General features: G+C 45.9%; 1 protein-coding gene and 1 long non-coding RNA gene across 3 annotated transcripts in view; one reads left to right on the top strand and one right to left on the bottom strand.

Moving 5' to 3' along the window:
- GALNT12 (polypeptide N-acetylgalactosaminyltransferase 12) overlaps positions 1 to 19,524 on the bottom strand; it is a 32,029-nt gene extending 12,505 nt beyond the window's left edge. For both annotated transcript variants that reach the window (XM_055578616.1, XM_055578617.1), the window contains exons 1-4: positions 19,090 to 19,524; positions 8,844 to 9,013; positions 3,583 to 3,772; positions 450 to 635 (exon numbers count right to left, since the gene is read on the bottom strand). In XM_055578616.1, the coding sequence (XP_055434591.1) occupies positions 450 to 635; positions 3,583 to 3,772; positions 8,844 to 9,013; positions 19,090 to 19,454 (911 nt within the window). In that variant the 5' untranslated portion in view covers positions 19,455 to 19,524. The remainder of the gene's footprint in view (positions 1 to 449; positions 636 to 3,582; positions 3,773 to 8,843; positions 9,014 to 19,089) is intronic.
- Positions 17,801 to 21,546, top strand: LOC129650305 (uncharacterized). The gene is made up of 3 exons (XR_008713710.1): positions 17,801 to 18,511; positions 18,929 to 19,142; positions 20,717 to 21,546. It is a non-coding gene; the product is annotated as an uncharacterized LOC129650305 (long non-coding RNA).
- Positions 21,547 to 22,747: the final 1,201 nt, after the last annotated feature.

Raw genomic sequence — 22,747 nt, 5'->3', positions numbered from 1 at the left:
GTTGGGAAGATTCCCCTAGAGAAGGAAATGGCAACCCACTGCAGTATTCTTTCCTGGGAAATCCCATGGACAAAGGAGCCTGGCAGGCTACAGTCTAGGGGTCACAAAGCATCAGACATGAGTTAGCGACTAAACAACAACAACATTAGATGATGGAAAAGTTCTGGAAATATATAGAGGTGATGGTTGTACAATACTGTGAATGTATGTGATGCTAGTGAATTGTGCATTTAAAAACGGTTAAAAAGGGTAAATTTTATGTTATACATACTTACCAAAATTATTAAAATATAACAATATAAATCCACATATATAGCAAAGATTTTTATCAAAAATAAACAAATACTCTATAAAATGAAAAGAGAGGCAACGGCTAACCATCCCTCCCAAGAGCCTTCACTGACAAGTTGGCCAGATGCGGTAAGGCACTCAAAGAAGTAGCCCCCGACCTGATGACATCGATGGGGGACCGCATGCGGATCCTCTCCTTTTCGGGAACCGTGTGCCACGTGAACACCAGCCGCCAGTCAAAACCGCCGATCTGGGGCTCCCCAGCATTCCCCAGGTACTCGAAGGTGTTCCAGTCAATGACATCAATCACAGGGCACACCACCGCCGACTCCTTTTCATGGATCCTGGAAACAACCAGAACACCCTGACATTCTACCATGTACGGGCAGGAGGAGGACCACCAGGAAGCCTGAGAATCGAGTTCCCTCAGCCTTCCACTAAAAGGAGGAACGCCTGTGTGGAAAGGCCTGCTTCTCTTATTCCAGGTGTCTGCAGCCAGGTCAGCCCCGGCAGGTGAACATTATGGGGGTGCTGGGTGGAGGAGGGGCAGGTACAAGGATTCTAGCCCTGGTATGTAAAGTTCCATAGCTTCAACAGTCTGATTCTGTCTAAAGATATTCTGGTTAAACTTGAATCCTTCTATGAAACTCACAATGTCAAAATCCAAGCTAACTTTTAAAGCAGAAAGCAGACTTTCAGTTTCTCAAGACTGTAAGCGATTTCTTCCTGTAATCACAATGAAACATCTTAAAGTCGAGAAATAATTATTTTCTTATGAACAGAGATGCACCCAGACTAAGGGGTCTGCTTTGGAACTAGCAAATACATTTTAATCCTGCCCCTTATTTGCTGTGTGACATTAGTGTTGTCATCTAACCACTCAGAGCCTGATGCCTCTGAAACAATACTACATACCTGGAGGGTTAACGTGGACTCCCCAACAGAATGTTTGTGAGAGGCTGGCAGAGGACCTGGAACTACAGCTATACTTTTCTTTTAATCTTCTTTATGGTTAAATGTTACATATAGTGGAAAATGTGATAATTTCTTGTTGCAGCCATCAGCCTGTGCACAGGCTTCAGTGATTCTCTCCACAATCATTCTTACAAGCCCAACCATCTTTCAGCAGGCTTCCAGACTGTGTTTCTTAGCATCTGACAGCACACCAGGAAGCATGAACTGAGACTGGACCATATGTGAACATCAGATTTCTCTGGATTATATTTTGGGGGCAGTTCTCTAGAATCTGCCTATAAACCCATAAACCATAAACTTGTGACTTGCATCCAGCGGGTTGGAACCAGGGGTAGCCTAATTTCTACAAGAAAGGGAAAACTGGAGGGAGCCAGTACTGGAGTAAAGGATTCTAAATCACAGTTAGAGAATGTGCTGGCCCAGTTGCAGCGGTTACTGGCATCTTGGGAGCCAGGGACCAGGGATACCAAACATCCCACAGTCCAGTCCTACACAGCAAAGAATGGTTCTGCCCCAGATATCAACAGCAGCTCATAATGCCAAGAGCACAACCTCATTAATGTGACAACCAAGAACATCTTCCACTTTCAAAAGCCCCTAAGGGAAGGGATTACTGTGCCTGGCTGAGACCACACCTGAGGGACAGTCTACAGTCCAGTGTCTCAACTCTGAGGCATACCCAATTCCCCGGGGAGCTTTTGAAACATCCAGAAGGCCAGGAACCACCCCAGAAATTCAGATCCAAATAGTCTGCTACAGGACCAGGACTTTTTAAAGTTCCCCAGCTATTTCTAATGGGTAACCAGGGGAGAATCCCTCTGACTCCAGGTATGGAACAAGGATGTGACTATGTGGAATGCCACCTCACTCTCTCCAAAGGGTGGACTGGAGTGGATTGGAATTCCAGATGGCATTTATGCATCAGCTGAAGGGGAAAAGCGTGCACCCCCACCTATGATTTTAGATAGGACTAGAGGTGGCCCTCTGTAGGCAAAGTGCAGGCAGGAGGGAAGGGTGAACCCATTAGGCCAGATTGCAGAGGGAGCACCCAGCTGTCACTATGTTTTAAGTGATCTCAAGACTCCAGCACTAGGCTGAGGAACCCTGAGTCCTTGCTGCTGCTGAAGCCCGTTAGAGCTGAGGGAGGAGAATGAGGCATCGAAGGTCCAGGATGGCAGAAGTGTCAGCAGAGCCTGGTCTCATGCAGGAAGGAAGGCGAGGGGGTCCCCAGCTCTTCCAGATAGAACTTGGCAACTAAGCACTGGGGGCCAGGGGAAAGTAGTTTCCCAAATGCACAAACTCTGATCTTCCAGCCCTCTACCCACTCCCCACAGTGGGGACCAAGCAGAGAACCTGCCCCTCCTTAGACATTCCTCTCGCACCCGGAGGAGCTCAGGGCTTGCCAGCCCAGCTCCTGATGCAGAATCAGTAGGGAGGGAAACGGAAGAGAAGAGAACAAAAGTCAGCCAAGGGTGAGCCACAAGAGGCTGTGGGACAGCAGGACAAATGGCATTGAAGACGTGGCCATATTTATGCTTTCATGACTCCATAAAATTAGATATTAAAAATAATATTTTATGACTACGGTGGTGGTGGTGGTTTAGTCGCTAAGTCGTGTCCGACTCTTGCGACCCCATGGACTATAGCCTGCCAAGCTCCTCTGTCCATGGGGTTCTCCAGGCAAGGATACTGGAGTGGGTTGCCATTTCCTCCTCCAGGGGTTCTTCCCAACCCAGGAATCGAACCCAGGTCTCCTGCATTGCAGATAGATTCTTTACCAACTGAGCTACAAGGGAAGCCCATATTTTATGACTATATTATAGGTATAAAGACAACCCAGGCTATATTCATTATTGTGATATTCAATTTCCATTCTGATTTTAAAAGAAATTATCACAATTTTTTTTGGGGGGGGGGTCCCTTAAAGTTTCACAGGTGGGCCCTAGGCATTGTTGGTACTGGGTGTAATGGTTACTGGCTTGAAGGAAATACATCAAAACATATTCTCTAGGAGTACAATTCTACGTGACTATTTTTTTCTTGGTTGATCATACTAAGTTTTCTACAATAAATGTGTAAAATAAACAGTAATAAAAGCAAACACTCATCTGGGGCCTCCTGTCTACTGGCATGTTCTAAGTGCTGGCTATATATTAACTAACTTAACAGCCTCCACAGCCCCAGGACATCCCCTCCACGTGGGAGGACACATCCCCTCCACGCCAGGGGGCAGAGGCTCTGGCCAAGGAGCCGCTGAGCCCAGCACCCCTACCTCCCACGCCAGTTTGCCGGGGACCCCGCCACCCACAGACGCACCTCTGCAGCAGTGGCTCCAGCCAGCCCTCGTGGCACTCGCAGTGGCAGTCCAGAAAGGTCAGCACGCCGCCCTTGGCCACGGAGGCCCCTAGCAGCCGTGCTCGCACCAGGCCCTCCCTCTTGTTGGCGCGGATCAGGCGGACCTTGGGCAAGCCCGCCAGCTCGGTGGCCAGGCGCTCCTTCAGGTGTTCTGCAGATGCAAGCAGGACAACGAGGGTCACCGCCACACATCCCCAGTCGCATCCTCCCAGGGCCTCCCTGTCCCAAAAAGAAGACTAAACAGACACGAGCCTCCTTTGTTCTGCACCAGGGATATCCTCACTGTGCTGGGAATCAAGCCTGGAAGCCCCCGGAAAGCTGGGAGGCAGGGGTGGAGGATTCTAGAACCACTGAAGAAGGGCTCCTGCTCAAAACACAGGTAGGTAGATCTGTACTCTTGCAAGGGGTGAATGTGGCACGTGGATCTATCTCAATAAAGCTATCCTCCCCACCAAAAGTACCCTGACTTGTAAACATTTAAATAAAAGCACAAGAACCATCCATTCACAATTTTTCCAAAAAATTCTTACATGAATGTTAATTTATGTTAATATATAATACATCATAAAATTTTAATTTACATGGAACTATGTTAACACAGATTTTATTTATAATTCCATTAATCCAAATTTTCTCAGAAGCACAATTCAGTTGACACAGTAATAATAATAATGGTGGCCAACATTACAAGGCTGAGTGTGCTAATTACTACTGTCCAAGTGATTCACATACCTCACCCTATGACGTAAGTACTACTGTGTGCGTGTGTTCAGTCACTCAGTCATATCCCACACTTTGTGACCCTGAGGACTGTAGCCTGCCAGGCTCCTCTGTCCATTGGATTTTCCAGGCAAGAATGCTGGAGTGGGTTGCCATTTCCTCCTCCAGGGGATCTTCCTGACCCAGGGATCAAACCTGAGTCTCCTGCGTCTCCTGCACTGGAGGCGGATTCTTTACCACTGAGCCACCTGGGAAGCCCCTACTACTACAGTACTACTGCTGTACCCATTTTATGGATGAGGACACTGAGGCGAGAGAGGCTAAGTGATGAGCTGAGGTCCCAGACAAGAGAGCAGAGGGGCTATGATTTGAACCCAAGGACTCAGGCTCGAGTCCACAGCCTTAACACTGCCTCCAGAGCTTTCTCCTACAGTCTCTCATCCTTATTAAACAAATCCAAAACTTGTCAGGAGGACATGCTTACCCCATTTTGCAGAAGAGGAAATGAGTCCTTAGGAGCTGAAAGGACGGGCACACAGCTAGAACTGGCCCCGGGACTCCTGACTCCACACACAGGCCCTGGAACTAAAGGCCCCAATTCACACCCCTCAGTGGGTCAGGTGGGAACCACTCAGCAAAATAAAAAGGACGGCATCTCCCCACATTGATTAATACGTGGGCTTTGTCTCAAAGTCATCCTCAGTCATCAGTGAAGGGGAAAACTTTGTAAAATGTCCTAAGTTGCTTTGTTGTTGGTGAAATGTTTCTCTAAATATTCTTGATACTCAAACAAAAAACAAAAACAAACATTCATTGATTGATTTTTCAACCCTAAATATAATTGCGTACAAGCGGATAGCAGGAATAAGGGAGGAGACTTCCCAAGCAAAGCTAATTAGTAGCAGGGCCCAGTGACCACACAGGAAAATGCTGGTGCAGCTCTCCACTGCTCATTATGGGTTTGGTCGGCATCAATCTTCTGTCTGCCTGAACTGTCTTATCCCATCCTGGAAGGTGCTGACAAGTCTCATGGGCTCAGGCTGACACTGCAGGAAGGGTGTGAGGAGGGTGCAGGAAGTGTGGGAGGAGAGCGCAGGGCAGGACTTCTTCCTCCAGAACAGGCTGAGGGGAGAATCCTGGTTTATACATCACCACCATGGGGACGGAGAACCTTGGCCCCACAGAACCTTGCATTTACAGGAGAACTGAATTGTACTGAAGGGGTTCATACCATATTCCTGCCTGTTGAGCAGTGGCTTCGTCCCATAAAAAGAAATAATCTGATGTCTACTTCTGAATGAATACATTTCTGAAAGTTTCAGGCACTTTACAGTTTTTAAAATGTTTCCTAAAAACAGAAGTTATCATTGAACAAGTGCCAGCAATGTGCCAGGTCCTAACAAGCTACCACCTCATTTAATCCTCACAATGACCCTGCAAGGTAGGAACTACTATTATACCATTTTACAGGACTGGAAGCCAAGGTTGAAACTGATTAAGCTCTATGCTCAAGGCTATACAGCTGCAAAGTGTTGGAGCTGGGATTCTAGGCTATGTGGTGTGACCCAGAACCAGTGTCTACATAGACATATTTAAAACAACCCTGGGAGGAAAGAAAATGGAGACACGTGTCTACTATATGCTGGCTGCTACATGAGGTTCTGTGCTACACGTGATCTCATTCATTCCTCACCACAAATCTCTGATTTAAATGTGCTATGCTAAGTCACTTCAGTCGTGTCCAGCTCTTTGCAACTCTGTGGACTGTAGCCCACCAGGCTCCTCTGTCAATGGGATTCTCCAGGCAAGAATACTGGAGTGGGTTGCCACGCCCTACTCCAGAGAATCTTCCGGACCTAGGAATCGAACCTAAGTCTCTTATGTCTCCTGTACTGGCAGGCGGGTTCTTACCACTAGTGCCATCCGGGAAGCCCTGATTTAAGTGTACATAAACTCATTTACAGATGAGAAACCAAGAATCAGAAGACAAGTGACTTGCCCGAGGTGTCGTGACAGGTTATGATAAAGCTTTATGGTAAAGCTCACCTACAGCCGCAGACTCCGTACCTCAGTGCCTTGTAGACTACAGTAAACCTCGGCCTCCAGCCTGGCTTGTGTGCTGCCAGGGGGAATGCTAGCTGTCCCCTGACTCACTCTCCCCACGCTTTTCAGCTGAGCACATGGCCACCCACCATAGAGATGATGTTCCCAGTCTCCCTCACAAGCAGCTGTTGCCAAGTGACCCTGTTCTACTCAGTGGGATGTAAGGGTGACTTTCAAGTGGACTCCCAGTCCCCTGGAAACCCTTCCACTGACAGGAGTAAACAGGAGGTGAAGAACCAGCCTGCCATGTCATCCTTGAGAAAGGGGAAACTCAGGGCAGCAAGAGCCAGGCCCTAACACCATGGAGCTGCCACACTTGCCTTAGTCTATTATCCCAGATTTGCAACAGGAGAGAGAAATCAACTTTTATCTCATGTAAATCAGTTATTTTGTGTTTCTGTGAGAACAGCACACCTACCAGTCAGGACAGATACACAGGCTCTGAGGTCAGACAGACCAGCCTCAGGGCCTGAAGCGGCAGATAAGCAGCGGCTCTACCCTAAGGGGGTGCCCAGAGGTTGGTGACTGGGTCGGAAACAGGCTCAGCACCACACCCACAGCTCTCCCTCTGGTAAGGCCCTGACATTTCCCCTCGCTTAAGCTTATCTGACCACTGCTTAACTGATACCACTAACCCCAGCCGGGCAAGGCCACAGCAGCCCCTACACACATCCTCCTTCCATCCTCACCCCCCATCCCTGCTCCCCAACCCCCAGCATCAGTCAGCCTGTCTCAACAGGGCAGCACAGAGAGTCCCCAAGACCTAGCAACCTTACAGCTCTCCCAACAGCCCTCAGGCAGCTCCCTACAGGCTCCTATTTAAACTAAATTCCTTCTATTGTCCTCCAAGGCCCCACCTGATCTGGCCCCATCCACCCCGCAATCCCATCCCCCAGGTCACCCTCCACTGGCTGGTGGTCTGACCCTGAGAATGGCTGCTTGTTTTAGCTTCTGCACCTGCTGCTCCCAGCCCGGCCCCCCTGCCCAGACCTTCACTGGGCTGCCTCCTTATTCATACTGTTGTGGTTATTCAGTCGTGTTCGACTCTTTGCAACCCCATGAACTGCAGCACACCAGGCTTCCCTGTCCTTCACTGTCCCTGGAGTTTGCAGCTTTTGGCTTTAAAGAGGCCTCCCTAATCTCCATCAGCTAGAGTAGTCCTGGTCCCCACGCTCTAGGCGTTCTCCTATTCCCATTATTCTTTCAGGGCACTTTCTACTCATGCTGTAGTATAGTATCATGTTCTATTATGGTATGCTGTATATTGTATTATGTGATGTACGTGTGATATATATATATAGTGTTGTATTATGTGATGCATGTGTTATGTTCTTCATGTGTTTACTGACCATCTCAACCCACAGCTCTGGAATGTGAGTTTTATGAGGGCAGGGATTTATCTTGTTTCCCATGGAATCCCCAGCACCCAGCACACACTCAAAAAAAAGCTTCCTGAATAATAAAGGGCCAGCCTCGGACTGCATGTGAATTGCTGGATCCCAGGTCACTGGTCAGGCCTGCAGGAACACCGGCCATCCTTTCAATGGAATATCTTGCCCTGGCTTCAGTTCTTCTATCTGGACTGCCCCTTTTCTATTTTACCTCAAAGTCCATATCTTCAAGGCCAAAGCCCTGTGGTTTTTCCAGTTCAAGGAGGGCACCACCACTTACCCGGAGACCCAGGCCGGAAGCCCGAGTGTCCTCCTCACAGCTTAGCCAGTCTCCAGGCCTGTATGTGCTGCCTCCTGAACATCCTCCTCCCACCTTCCTGCCCTCCCCATCCCTCCAACCTGGTCACCTCCATGGCCCCCTCATCTCCCTGCAGAGCTTCCCAGTACCCCATTCTCCACACTCCACTCCAGAGGGTTTCCCCAAAGAGCAGACGGGTCTCTTGCTTGAAATTCTGCCTTGGTCTCTCCCTCAGGACAAAGCCCCAACTCCTCAGGCTTGCATATAAGTCCTGCACCCTCTTCCTGTTCCTGCCTGCAGCAGCCAGCTCTCTGTCCTTCCTGAACTACTTGCAGATCCTACACAGTCCACACAGCACTGCAACTCTAAGGCTTTCCATATCCTGTGGCCTCCACTTGAAACGCCCTCCCTTCTTATTTGCGGTCCACAAACTACCCAGCCTTCAAGACTATGGTCAACCACCTGCTCCTGAGCACCCAGGTGGGTGAGTGCCCCCTCTCTGCCTCCTATAGCACTGAGTGGTAGAGCACTCTGCCATCACGTCTGCATCCCCCTACCCAGCTCCAAGCTCCCTGAGGGCAGGGGCCAGGCACAGGGAGACGCAGGAAGCCCATCCTTCCCGGCCTGTTCTATGCACCCATGTCACACCCGCCTCGCAGGCACAGTCACCAAAGGGCAGGCTCCTCCAAGGGCCCAAGTCAGGGGCTCACCTCGATCACTGTAGTCATCTACAAGGATAACTTCTTCTAGCAGAGTGTCTGGGGATGTCTCGAGGACACTGTAAACTGTCCGAAGGAGAGTTGACCAGGCTTCATTATAAAACGCTATGACGACAGATGTCGTGGGCAATTCATCGTAATTATATTTCTTCTCTTTGCACCTGCAAATACAACACAATTTCAGGAATTAAGACCCTACTGGTGACTTGTATACCAGGCCCAGGCTGGTGCTGGGTTTGGAGTGAATGGAACACAGGTCATGGTCTCAGGGCCTCCCTCTGGGGAATGGTAAATAACCTGCTGGGATCTTCCAGAGTCACCCATGATCCAGTAGGAATCCCAGCAGATTCTTTAAAAGGTTCTAAAATGATACCTAATGAACTTGACCTGCAGGATGCTGTTTCTAAACTTTAAAGCCATTTTCAGATTTCTGCAACATTCAAACTCAGCAGACTCAGAAAGGAGGAGGTACTGTCAGTTCTCCCCGCCTAACACCTACCTTTCCCATCTGTCCACGCCTTTCCAACCCCACTGCTGGGACTCTGCTCAGACTGCATCCTTTATTTCTTTTTTTTAAGGCTTTTTTGATGTGGACCATTTTTAAAGTCTTTGTTGAATATGTTCACCCTTTCTTTAAATTGAATAAATTCATTTTGAAAACCTCACTGTCATTATTTCCACCATTTCTCTTTGGATCTGTGCACAAGTGGAACTAAATGTTAGCTTTGCTTTGTTTTAAAGATTAAAAAAGTCTTTAACTTTAGGTTTCAGAAAAATACTTTTTTTTCATGTAGTACAAGCAATTAGTTCTTTCTGATGCTTCTAGTGGGCTATGGCAGCTTTTCTATGCAACCTGTCTACTACTCAGAGGTATGCTAAATCCAGATATAATTAAGCACTAGCTGTGTATTAAATCATTTAATGGCCTCCACAGTCTCAGGAGGTGGGTACTATTACCAGAGAAACACAAATATCGCTTATATGTGGAATCTAAAATATGACACAAATGAACTTATTTACAAAACACAAACAGACTCACAGACATAGAAAACAAACTTATGGCTACCCAACGGGAAAGCAGGAGAGAGAAGAATAAATTAGGAGTTTGGGATTAGCAAATACAAACTACTATAAATAAAGGAGATTAACAACAAGGTCCTACTATATAGCACAGGGAACTGTATTCAATATCCTGTAATAAACCAAAATGGAAAAGAATAACTAAATCATTTTGATGTATACTAGAAAGTAATGCAACACTGTAAATCAACTATTCTTCAATTAAAAAAAAAGATAAAACATCCTTTAAATGCATTCTCCTTCATGAATTTCAATATATCCTCCTGAACATCTCTAAATTTGCATCCAGGAAAAACATTTCCCTCTTTTTCTGGGCAATAAAAAGCTGTGTATTGTTCAATTAGACAAAGGCAGACATGTATCACTCAGGGTTCTACTTCTGGAAAGACAAAGAGAGCTCAGAACCAAATTTACTATGAAATCATAGTAAGCCATCTTTGCCTTAACTTTCTGGTATAATCCATATGCTTTGTGAAGGCAGGGGTAGAGTTGTATTTTACTCTGTATTTTCTGTGTGCTTTGCACTGTATCTAGTAATAACAGTAACATTTATTGAGTGTTTACTATATGATAGGCAGTGTGCTAAACATTCCACAAGCATTATTCCTTATAATCTTCTTTATAATCTTCATAAAAACCCTTCTGGATGAGGATACCATAATCTCCACCAGTACAATATATGTCTATGTATTTTATGGTTATGAATAAATGGGTGTGGCAAACACCTCCTGATCTTTTATGTTTATATTTAGGTTATCACATAAACATCTTTAAAACAATGAAAATTTACATCCTTTGGAGAACAGGCCAAGAAGGTCACAGTGGACACAGGTGTGTTTTATTGGCCCAGAATGCTTTCTCCTTTCTTCACCTTAGTGTACTTTGATTTCCCTTTCAGGAACCATGCCTCCTGGACTCTCAAGCTGTATGTTTTGTACAGGGCTGGACATATACACACATATGGATACATACACAAATATACACATCCCTCTTTGGGAAGGTTACATGTCCCAGGTCCGGCCAATCAACATTTTCCTGATGACATAAGTTGAGTCCCTATATCCAGGGCCCAGAATAATCCGAATCCAGTTCAAATCCTAGATCTTTCTGTCATAGAAGTCAATATATTTTCTTTTATGTTTAAATCAGTCTGAACTGACTTAGTCAGTTTAATCAAAAGAACCCTATGTAAAAGAGAAAGTTGTTTTTTTTTTTAAGTGAATATAGGACTTCCATGAGCTTTCCTGGTAGCTCAGATGGTAAAGAATCTGCCTGCAATGCGTGAGACGTGGGTTTGAATCCTGGGTTGGGAAGATTCTCCTGGAGAAGGGAACGGCAACCCACTCCGGTATTCTTGCCTGGAGAATCCTCATGGACAGAGGAGCCTGACAGGCTACAGTCCATGGGGTTGCAAAGAGTCGGACATGACTGAGTGACTTTCACTTTCATTCTTTCACTTTCTTTAGGACTTCCACTCATGGCAGTATGAAAGATTAGGCTTTCCTGGTGGCTCAGATGGTGGCTCTGCCCAGATTTGATCACTGGGTCAAGAAAATCCCCTGGAGAAGGAAATGGCTACTCACTCCAGTATTCCTGCCTAGAGAATTCCATGAACAGAGGAGCCTGGTGGGATACAGTCCATGGGGTCGAAAAACAGTCAGACACGACTGAGCAACTAACACTTTCACACGTAGTAAAGGACACTCAAAAAATTCTTGATAAAATACTTTTAAAAAACTTTTAAATGTATGGATCAGCTTACAGAAAACAAAAGAAGTCCTCAGAGTCCAGGAACAACAAGAAAATATATATACCTGGATATTAGAAGTAGCAGACACAGAGCATGAATAAGTATGCTTCTTATGATTAAATAAATAAGAGAACCTCAAACAAAGGACAAAGAAACAAAAATAACAGGAAAATTTAACTCAGTATAGACAGACATCTCACAGTGATGGAGCAAGCCAGGGGACAGTGGAATACTATCTTCAAATGCCAAACTATCAACATGGAATTAAATACCCAATCTATTTTTCAAGAACAAGAACAAAAAGAGAAAACATTTTCAGATAAGTAAAACTGAGTGTTTAAAACAATAACTTTGCTTACAGCAAGAAATACATGATATATTTCAGGAAGAAGAAAAGAATTCCAGAAAGATCTCCAAGATACAAAGACCATCATTCAGGAAAGAATGATGAGAAGAAAAAATAAACTTGTGGATAAATGTAAACAAATATTGCATTTAAAAAAATGTTTAATGTGTTGATTTAAAAAGCAAGAGAGAATTAAAATACTGGTATAAAATGACATACAAACTGGGAAAGAAAGTGATCAGTGTTAAAGCATTCCAAGATCCACTGATTAATTTAGACCTTTTTGAGTTGAATATATAAATATATACTTTCTGTTGTTGTTGTTTTTTCAATTTTTAATTTTTTAAAATTTTAATTGGAGGCTAATTACTTTACAGTATTGTGGTGGTTTTGTCATACATTCACATGAATCAGCCATGGTTGTACATGTATTCCCCATCCTGATCCTTCCTCCCACCTCCCTCCCCATCCCATCTCTCAGGGTCATCCCAGTGCACCAGCCCTGAGCACCCTGCCTCATGCATCAAACCTGGACTGGTGATCTATTTCATATATATGCATGTTTCAATGCTATTCTCTCAAATCATCCCACCCTCGCCTTCTCCCACAGAGTCCAACAGTCTGTTTTTTATATCTGTGTCTCTTTTACTGTCTTGCATATAGAGTCATCGTTACCATCTTTCTCAATTCCATACATATGCATTAAATATACTGTATTGGTGTTTTTCTTTCTGACTTACTTCACTCTGTATAATAGGCTCCAGTTTCATCCACCTCATTAGAACTGATTCAAATGCATTCTTTTTAATAGCTGAGTAATACTCCATTGTGTATATGTACCACAGCTTTCTTATGCATTCATCTGCCGATGGACATTTAAGTTGCTTCCATGTCCTGGCTATTGTAAACAGTGCTGCGATGAACATTGGGATATATGTGTCTCTTTCAATTCTGGCTTCCTCGATGTGTATGCCCAGCAGTGGGATTGCTGGGTCATATGGCAGTTCTATTTCCAGCTTTTTAAGGAATCTCCACACTGTTCTCCATAGCCGCTGTACTAGTTTGCATTCCCACCAACAGTGTAAGAGAGTTCCTTTTTCTCTGCACTCTCTTCAGCATTTATTGTTTGTAGACTTTTTGATAGCAGCCATTCTGACTGGCATGAGATGGTACCTCATTGTGGTTTTGATTTGCATTTCTCTGATAATAAGTGATGTTGAGTATCTTTTCATGTGTTAGCCATCTGTATGTCTTCTTTGGAGAAATGTCTGTTTAGTTCTTTGGCCCATTTTTTGATTGGGTCGCTTATTTTTCTGGAATTGAGCTGCAACAGCTGCTTGTATATTTTGAGATTAATTCTTTGCCAATTGTTTTGTTTGCTATTATTTTCTCCCGTTCTGAAGGCTGTCTTTTCACCTTGATTATAGTTTCCTTCATTGTGCAAAAGCTTTTAAGTTTAATTAGGTCCCATTTGTTTATTTTTGCTTTTATTTCCATTACTCTGGGAGGTGAGTCATAGAGGATCCTGCTGTGATTTATGTCAGAGAGTGTTTTGCCTATGTTTTCCTCTAGGAGTTTTACGGTTTCTGGTCTTACATTTAGATCTTTAATCCATTTTGAGTTTATTTTTGTGTATGGTGTTAGAAAGTGGTCTAGTTTCATTCTTTTAAAGTGGTTGACCAGTTTTCCCAGCACCACTTGTTAAAGAAATCGTCTTTTCCCCATTGTATATTCTTGCCTCCTTTGTCAAAGATAAGGTGTCTGTAGGTACATGGACTTATCTCTGGGCTTTCTATTTTGTTTCATTGATCTATGTTTCTGTCTTTGTGCCAGTACCATACTGTCTTGATGACTGTTGCTATGTAGTATAGCCTGAAGTCAGGCAGGTTGATTCCTCCAGTTCCATTCTTCTTTCTCAAGGTTGCTTTGGCTATTCAAGGCTTTCTGTAATTCCATACAAATTGTGAAATTATTTGTTCTAATTCTCTGAAAAATACCATTGGTAGCTTGATAGGGATTGCACTGAATTTATAGATTGCTTTGGGTAGTATACTCATTTTCACTATATTGATTCTTCCAATCCATGAACATGGTATATTTTTCCATCTATTTGTGTCATCTTTGATTTCCTTCATCAGTGTTTTATAGTTTTCTATATATAGGTCTTTTGTTTCTTTAGGTAGATTTATTCCTAAGTATTTAATTCTTTTTGTTGCAATGGTGAATGGAATTGTTTCCTTAATTTCTCTTTCTGTCTTGTCATTGTTAGTGTATAGGAATGCAAGAGATTTCTGTGTGTTAATTTTATATCCTGCAACTTTATTGTATTCATTAACTAGCTCTAGTAATTTTCTGGTGACATCTTTAGGGTTTTCTATGTAGAGAATCATGTCATATGCAAACAGTGAGAGTTTTACTTCTTCTTTTCCAATCTGGAGTCCTTTTCTTTCTTTTCTGCTCTGATTGCTGTGGCCAAAAATTCCAAAACTATGTTGAATAGTAGTGGTGAGAGTGGGCATCCTTATCTTGGTCCTGACTTTAGGGGAAATGCTTTCAATTTTTCACCATTGAGGATAATGTTTGCTGTAGATTTATCATATATGGCTTTTATTATGTTGAGGTATGTTCCTTCTATGCCTGCTTTCTGGAGGGTTTTTATTATAAATGGATGTTGAACTTTCAAATTTACCACTAAAGACTGGAAATAGATAATTGTCAAATCAGTAGAGTCAGAAAAATAGAAGCAGAAGGGGAGGAAAACCTCTATCAATTCAAAAAAGCAGTATAAAAAAAAGAAAAAAAATAGAAAAAGCATAATAAACAGAAAGCATAAATAAGATGGCATAATCAAACACTAAAGTTTCAGTAAGCACAGTAAGTATAAATAGACATAAATATTTAGTTAAAGATTGTCAGTCTGGATTTTTTTTTTTTCAGTGACAACACAAAATCCAGCAACAAGTTGATTAGAGACATGCCTAAAATCTAAGGTCACAGAAGAAGTGAAAGGATAGGAGAAGGCATCATGAAACTTCTAACTAAAAAGAACCTGTTCTATAGGCTTAAAGTACTGATTCAAAGAATGGAATCATACTGACAACCACAAGATGGGTCTAATAAGACCCAGTAAAACAGCCTCAGTTTACAACTTTACTGGGAAAGCAGAGAAACAAGTCTAATAAGCTCCACCCCATGTGTGATATGTTTTTCCAAAGGTAATGTTGTTAAGAGAACAGACAAGCAGGCTATCTCTCGCAAAAAGAGAAATCCCAACCAACTCCCTGCAAGACACAAACATTACCTGTTGCTGAATTATCTGCTTGGAGCTATGTTGAAACTCTTCGCCATCCTAGCACCCAAGTCCTAGTCCTTAAACTCAGACACACACCTGCAACTATAGCACTAATGAGGCTAAAACCAGGGCAAAACATTCGAGAAATGCAAAAACCTGTGTGTATTATTGACACACTTTTCTAACCAGTGGTTCACAACTCGTCAGCGATGGCAGAGAATAGCTGACATTCACACACGTGGCATCCCCATACGTGTGCGGTGGAACTGCACAGCCCCAAGGGTGCCGTCACTCCAACTTCCTAGCCTGCTAAAATAACAGGTCAGAATGCAAATGAGAATGACAGAAGATGATTATCTCAAGAACTGATCAATGAAAACTGAAACTTTCTCCAAGTATTGGTACATTATTGGCCACCATCTATTTTGTAAACTGGATGTGATTTCACCACTAGTCTCAGCTGCATTTAACTTGTTACCAATCCCCATTTTATCTAATTCTGGTATTCTCCCACACCCTCAAAAACTCCCATCCTTCCTCTTCGGAGCGAGAAATTCACAGGCTCTCAGCTTTCAACCATAGTTACACATCAGCCCCAGCCTCGGCCCAACTCAAAACTCTTCCTAATTTTTCTGGGGATGGTCCCTTACATAACTGTTCAGTTTCCCAAGGCCACAAACCTAGCTACCTGATTCCCCACTTTGGCCTGTCACCATCTCAAGAGTGAAAATTCCCTCTCTTTGCCAGGCTCAAATAAGACAGTATTTGTGAAAGAGTTTTTCAAACCCTATACTTTCTAAACTACCATGCAAGGACGTTCTGTCATCCTCCTTCTCCTCCTTTTCCCCCTCGATTCAGTGCCATAACTAAAAATAAATAAATAAACAAAAGCTGTGACCTAATCCACTGGCGTGTGAATAATGAGCCTTGCAGAAGGGCAGGGGTCTACGTCAAATCTCGAGGAATTAGAGTCAATACTTCAAAGTGTCTCTAGCAGCTATCAAGGCTTGCAGACACCAGAAGAACCAAGCCAAACAGTCCCATGGTAGCTCCTAACTCTTTGCCTATGATAACAGGTTTATCCTCTGTTGGTTAAAAATGTGTGTGGGCCTTGTATTTACTCATGTCTGAATATGTTTTCACTCACACACCCATATATATCTTTTTCAAAATCTATTTTGTATACCTAAAAGTCTAGAAGGATACACAGCAAAATGTTAACAGTGATTCTCCTCAGGGTGGTACGTTAATGGATGATTTTTCATTTTTTCTTCCCTGTATATGAAAAATTTTCTAGAGTGAACATGTATTGTTTTGGTAATTAAAATTAATAGATAAATAACTGCCTCCATCTTGAAAGGGAGGAGGGAATAAAAGACCTCGGTTCTAGATTGACTCTGCTCCAGATCTGTGTGTTACTTTGGGGGCACAGATTATCCTCTCTAGTAAGACTGGATGCTCCCTCAAGGGCCATTTCTGCTATGACTTTCAAGGGTCCTAACCACACCTCCGCTTGTTACTAATTATAGTTCCAACCCTCCATGACCCTGACTGAACTCCTAAGCTGCTACTCCAGTTCCTAAAGCTAAAATCTCAAGGCCTTATCAGGTCCTCCAAGCCTGTATGGAATAAACAAGTGAGTCTTCATGAAAGGCCCTGACACTACTGGCTACACCTCAGTCATATCAGAAGGCCTGGCTGGGCTGAGACTAACACAGATAGAGCTCACCTTTCTCTCCAGCTAGGCAAGAATGACCCAACAGGCTTTGCTGCAGGAATTAAAAGGCAAGAGGCCTTCACATTCCTTATCACGCTGGGTTTGGATTAACTTCCCAGGGTCAAAGCAACAGCAGGATCTATAAGCAAATCCTGACAGGACACAGGGCAGCTGTGTCACCATGGAGACGGGATACCATAAACCCCACAATGTTTCCAAGAGATTTCACAACCTCCAATGATAAAGGAAGTCAGAACCTGGAAAAGAAAAACTTTATGACCAATCCCTGGATGACTGTTAATAGCACCCTCCTGAGGGGACTGTTGGCAGTACAAATAAGAACTGAGTACATAGTGTGCTCCCAGGTGTCAGGTGTTTCATCAACTCCTAGCTTGTGTTATTTCTACCCATCCCTTATTTTGTAGATTGGGAAGCTGAGGCTCAGAGAGGCCAGATAACTTGCCCAACATCACAGAGCTGATGAGCAAAAGAGCCAGGGTTTTATCTCATAGGAACTGGGTCTCAACTCTGAGTCTGACCTGAAAGCTTCCCCTAGACCTTGCCTCCTCAGTAAGTACCCCTGGAGTTTCAAGGAGATAAACATGTGTTTAACCATTTGGTTGAAGGGGAGGAACTGCTACCAACACTAACAAACAAAGCTCTACTCAAAAAGATAAACATTGAAGATGCCTAAGGTAAAAGCATAGGCTAGACACAAGTAGATCCTGAAAAGCAGCGGAGACAGTGAGGTGCTAACCATTTACATTTTCCGATGGCTGCAGAGCTGGGTCTCTCCCTGCAGACATCCATGCTCTCTCTGGCCAAGAATCCACAGGGCAGTTCCCTAAAATCCTGAAATCAGCACAGTGCCCAAGGGGCCAGGAGGGCCATGTCCCCCAAGCCCAGTTAGTCACTTTCCAGCTCTGGGCCCTTGAGTGAGTCATCTGACCTAAGCCTATTTCCACACCTGTAAGCAGGAAGGACAAGGAGCAGGGAAGGGTGGTGCCTGGTGCACACTGGAAGCTGTCCCACTGGCTTCTCCCAGAATCTCCTCTCTGAGCCCTCTTTTCTACCAAGTCTTTCAGGAGGGGACTCCATCAGGGACCTGAAAGACCCCTGCCAAAAGAGGAAAGGTGATAGGCCAGGCTCCACCCGCCAGCCTGTTCCCTTCCTAACTAAGCCCTGGGCACAACCCCTCCAGCCAACAGCTCCAACAGGAATGAGGCCTCTGACCACACAGGTCCCACAGCTGTGTCACCCACAGGAGCAAGCTAGGCTGAACCAGTGCCAGAAGAACCCCTTCCCACCAGCTGCTCCTCCCTGTCTTCCTTGTAAAGCTGAGGAATCCAGCTCCCAGAGAGGGGGAAGGAGGCTTGCTGCTTCTGACCTGCCCTTCTTGCTGCCCTGACCTTTCACCTCACCTGCCCGGGGCTCCCTTCACTCCTGGTTCATTTATGGGCCCTGGCGCACACAGGTAAGTGAGTGAAGCCCATCTGAAACCCACGGGTTCTTAGTTTAGCCAGAGTAGAAGGTTTCAGGAGGAATTAGACTGGGGGTTGGGGGTCCCTTACAACCCAAGAAGGGCGCCCTAAGGGTCTCATACTAAACCTGTCTGCAGATTTGTAGGTTTCCGAGATTTTTTTTTTTTTTGGTCACTTTTAAAAACTTTTCTGGTAGCTCAGTCGGTAGAGAATCTGTCTGCAGGGCAGGAGACCGGGGCTCGATCCCCGGGTCGGGAAGATCCCCTGGAAAAGGAAATGGCAAACCACTCCAGTATCCTTGCCTGGTAAATCCCATAGACAGAGAAGCCTGGTGGGCTGCGGTCCTTGGGGTCGCAAAGACTCGGGTACGACTGAGCGACTAACACTTTTAAAACTTTCTTCACTCCCAGCCCCCTGTGAACACTTTCACTGCCCACTTGCGAGTGACTCAACAAAACACGAGATCCCCAGGTCTTTGGAGAGCCGTGTCCCACCCCGCCACTTCACCGCCGCGGAAACTGAGACGCGGAGACTCAGTGGGCGATGCTCCTCCCGCCACCTGCGGACTCACAGAGGGTTCCAGCGCTCGGGCAGGCGGCGGTGCAGCGAGATGCGGTCGCTGAGGTAGATGTTGATCTGGTGTAGCCGCACGCTCTCCTCCTGCAGCCGCAGCTCCTCGCCCTGCAACTGCAGCCGCACTGCCTCGCCGTGGGCGCCCAGAGCGTCCTCGGGCACCGGCGGCCGCGGCAGGACCGGGTCGCGCCGCCCGGAGCGCTGGGTGCGCCGGAGTCCAGGCTCGGCCGCCCCGGCCCCGCGCCGCGCCCGCAGCACCGAGGCCAGCCCGGCCAGTGCTAGCAACGCCAACAGTGCCAGCAGCGCCTCCCGGCCGCGCCGCAGCCCTCGCGGGCAGCGTCTCCGCGCCGCACGCCCCAACATGCGCCCGCCAGCTGCGGCCAGCGCCCGGCGCGCCCCAGGCGGCGGCGCAGCCCGAGACCCGGATCCCGGAACCACCGCGCCGCCCCGCCCCCTCCCCGCCCCACCTGCGCCCCGCCCCCTTCCCGCCCAGCCCGCCTGCAGAGGGGGCGAATATTTGCAGGGTCCCCACGGAGAAGGCAATGGCACCCTATTCCAGTACTCTTGCCTGGAAAATTCCATGGACGGAGGAGCCTGGAAGGCTGCAGTCCATGGGGTCGCGAAGAGTCGGACACGACCGAGCGACTTCCCTTTCACTTTTCCCTTTCACGCATTGGAGAAGGAAATGGCAACCCACTCCAGTGTTCTTGCCTGGAGAATCCCAGGGACGGGGGAGCCTGGTGGGCTGCCGTCTATGGGGTCGCACAGAGTCGGGCACGACTGAAGCGACTTAGCAGCAGCAGCAGCACGCCGGCTAGCTGAGACGCGGACCTCCTTCGCCGAATTGTGGGCTTTATTAAAAAGGTATAGACTCAGTTCAGCTCCTGGCACGTCGTAAGTACTCCGTAAGTGTTGGGCGAATGCGCTGTGCTGCTGCTGCTGCTAAGTCGCTTCAGTCGTGTCCGACTCTGTGCGACCCCATAGACGGCAGCCCACCAGGCTCTGCCGTCCCTGGGATTCTCCAGGCAAGAACACTGGAGTGGGTTGCCATTTCCTTCTCCAATGCGTGAAAGGGAAAAGTGAAAGTGAAGTCGCTCAGTCGTGTCCGACTCTTCGCGACCCCATGGACTGCAGCCTACCAGGCTCCTCCGTCCATGCGATTTTCCAGTCAAGAGTGCTGGAGTGGTTTGCCATTGCCTTCTTCGATGCGCTGTGCAGGGCGCTACAAATTTCACTGCCATTATCTCCTCTGACCTTTGTGCTGTTGTGTGCTTAGTCGCCCATCGTGTCCTACTCTTTGCGACCCCATGGACTGTAGCCCACCAGGCTCCTCCATCCATGGGGATTCTCCAGGTAATACTGGAATGGAGGTGGAGTTGCCACGCCCTCCTCCAGGGGATCTTCCCAACCAGATGGAATGTAGGTCCAATAAGAGAGGATTGGACTACTCCATTTTACAGATGAGGAGACCCAGGCACAGTGAGGCTAATTGACTCCAGGCTATTTCATTGAGGCCTGCAGGTATACCGACCTAGGACTTATTGCTCCCATACCTTGCATAACAAACCCTCCACTGGCTCCCTGTTAGTCAATACCTACTCTGTTTCTTATTCCTCACTTTACAGATGCCTCCAAGAAAAATGGCAACCCACTCCAGTATTCTTGCCTGGAAAATCCCATGGACGGAGGAGCCTGGTGGGCTACAATCCATGGGGATGCAAAGAGGCCGACGGGACTGAGCGACTTCACTTTCACTTTCTTTCCAAGAAATTGATCAAAGGAATGAACTATCCCTTGAGAAAAACATGCATAGGCACCCATAACATGATTGCACACATCCCCAGGCCTTCATGTTAAGTACCCTGGGCCTTGGCTCCAGGTTTTCCCTAGGGAAGCTTGCTGGAAATATTTAATAGGGTCTAAACTATAGTGAGGCATGAGGCTCTCTCCAAGGTGGAAAATTCAAATATGGGCCAAATAAACCTAAGTAATCAAAATAAACAATAGTTTTCAAAATCAAAATGAATGCCAAAAGTCCATGATGAACAAAATATCAAAATCTTAAAAGCAAAATCTGACCCTGTGCTTACACTGCTCACCTTACTCACCTCATCCTAATCCCAGCCCAGATTCTATATCTTGATTATAGTGGGGATTACATGGATATATACATATCCAAAAATTCACCAAGTTCTTATTTAAAACCTGTGCACTAGACCTATGAAAGTTATATCTTGGTGTTTTAAAAGCAAAAAATAAAGAGATACATAAAAAGAACAAAAAATAAAGGAGACTCCCTAGCCTCCAGGACAAGTGCTGAAGTCCTCAGTTTGCAGGAGAGGCCCCCAGAATGTGACTCCAAATTCTGTAAGCCTATCACTGAGGGTAGAGGAGGCATGGTTTCCAGGCCTTTGCACAGGCTGTTCTCTCTGTTGGAAAAGCTTTTCCCCACCTAACAAACTCCTACCCATCCTTCAAGGCCCTGCCAAAAGCCACCTCCTCCATGAAGCCTTCAGCAATTCCATAGCTTTTTAGGTAAACGTATTTGAAGTTCACATTATCCTTTTGTATATTAGTCAGAGTTCCACACAAGAAACAAAGCAGTAAAAGATATATTGAGATTTATCACAGGAAACTGGCTTATGCAGTTGTGGAGACTGGTCAAGCAAGTTCAAAATCTGTAGGGCAGGCCATCAGGAAGGACAGGCTGAAACTCTGTGACAGTCCACAGGCAGAATTTATTTTCTAGGGCAATCTTAGTTCTGCTCATCAGGGCTTTAACTGATGAAATCATGCTCACCTAAACAACCTCCTTCCTTAAAGTCAGCTGATCATAAATGTTAATCATATCTACAAAATGCCTTCAAGACAACATCTAGATTATTGTTTGATTGAATAACTAAGGATTAAAGCCTAGCCAAGGGGTCCGGAAGATCCCCTGGAGAAGGAAATGGCAATCCACTCCAGTACTATTGCCTGGAAAATCCCATGGACAGAGGAGCCTGGTAGGCTACAGTCCATGGGGTCGCAAAGAGTCAGACACGACTGAGCGACTTCACTTTTCACTTTCAAGGTGACACGTCAAACCGGCCATGTCTATTAGTTTCCGAGAACTGACATATCAAAGTACCACAAACTAGGTGGCTGAAAACAACACAGATTTATCCCCTCAGTTATGGAGGCTGCTGCTGCTAAGTCGCTTCAGTCGTGTCTGACTCTGTGCGACCCCATAGACTGCAGCCCACCAGGCTCCCCCATCCCTGGGATTCTCCAGGCAAGAACACTGGAGTGGGTTGCCATTTCCTTCTCCAATGCATGAAAGTGAAAAGTGAAAGTGAAGTCCCTCAGTCATGTCCGACTCTTCGAGTCCCCATGGACTGCAGCCTATCAGGCTCCTCTGCCCATGGGATTTTCCAGGCAAGAGTACGGGAGTGGGGTGCCATTGTCTTCTCCATTCTGGAGGCTAGAGTTCTGTAATCAGTCTTATTAGCAGGGCCACAGTCTCCCTGAAGACTCCAGGGGAGAATCTCTTTCACCCTTGTCAGCCATCCTTGGCATTCCTTGACTGCCTTACTCCAATCTCTGCCTCCACACTCATATGACACTCTTATGATTTTGCCTCTTTGTCCCTTCTACTTATCTTCTAAGGGCTCTGG

The sequence above is a fragment of the Bubalus kerabau genome, chromosome 4, assembly GCF_029407905.1.
Source record: "Bubalus kerabau isolate K-KA32 ecotype Philippines breed swamp buffalo chromosome 4, PCC_UOA_SB_1v2, whole genome shotgun sequence".
In the NCBI taxonomy this organism is placed as follows: domain Eukaryota; kingdom Metazoa; phylum Chordata; class Mammalia; order Artiodactyla; family Bovidae; genus Bubalus; species Bubalus kerabau.
Note: the sequence above shows the minus strand (reverse complement) of the source record. Positions and strands in the feature narration are given on the sequence as shown.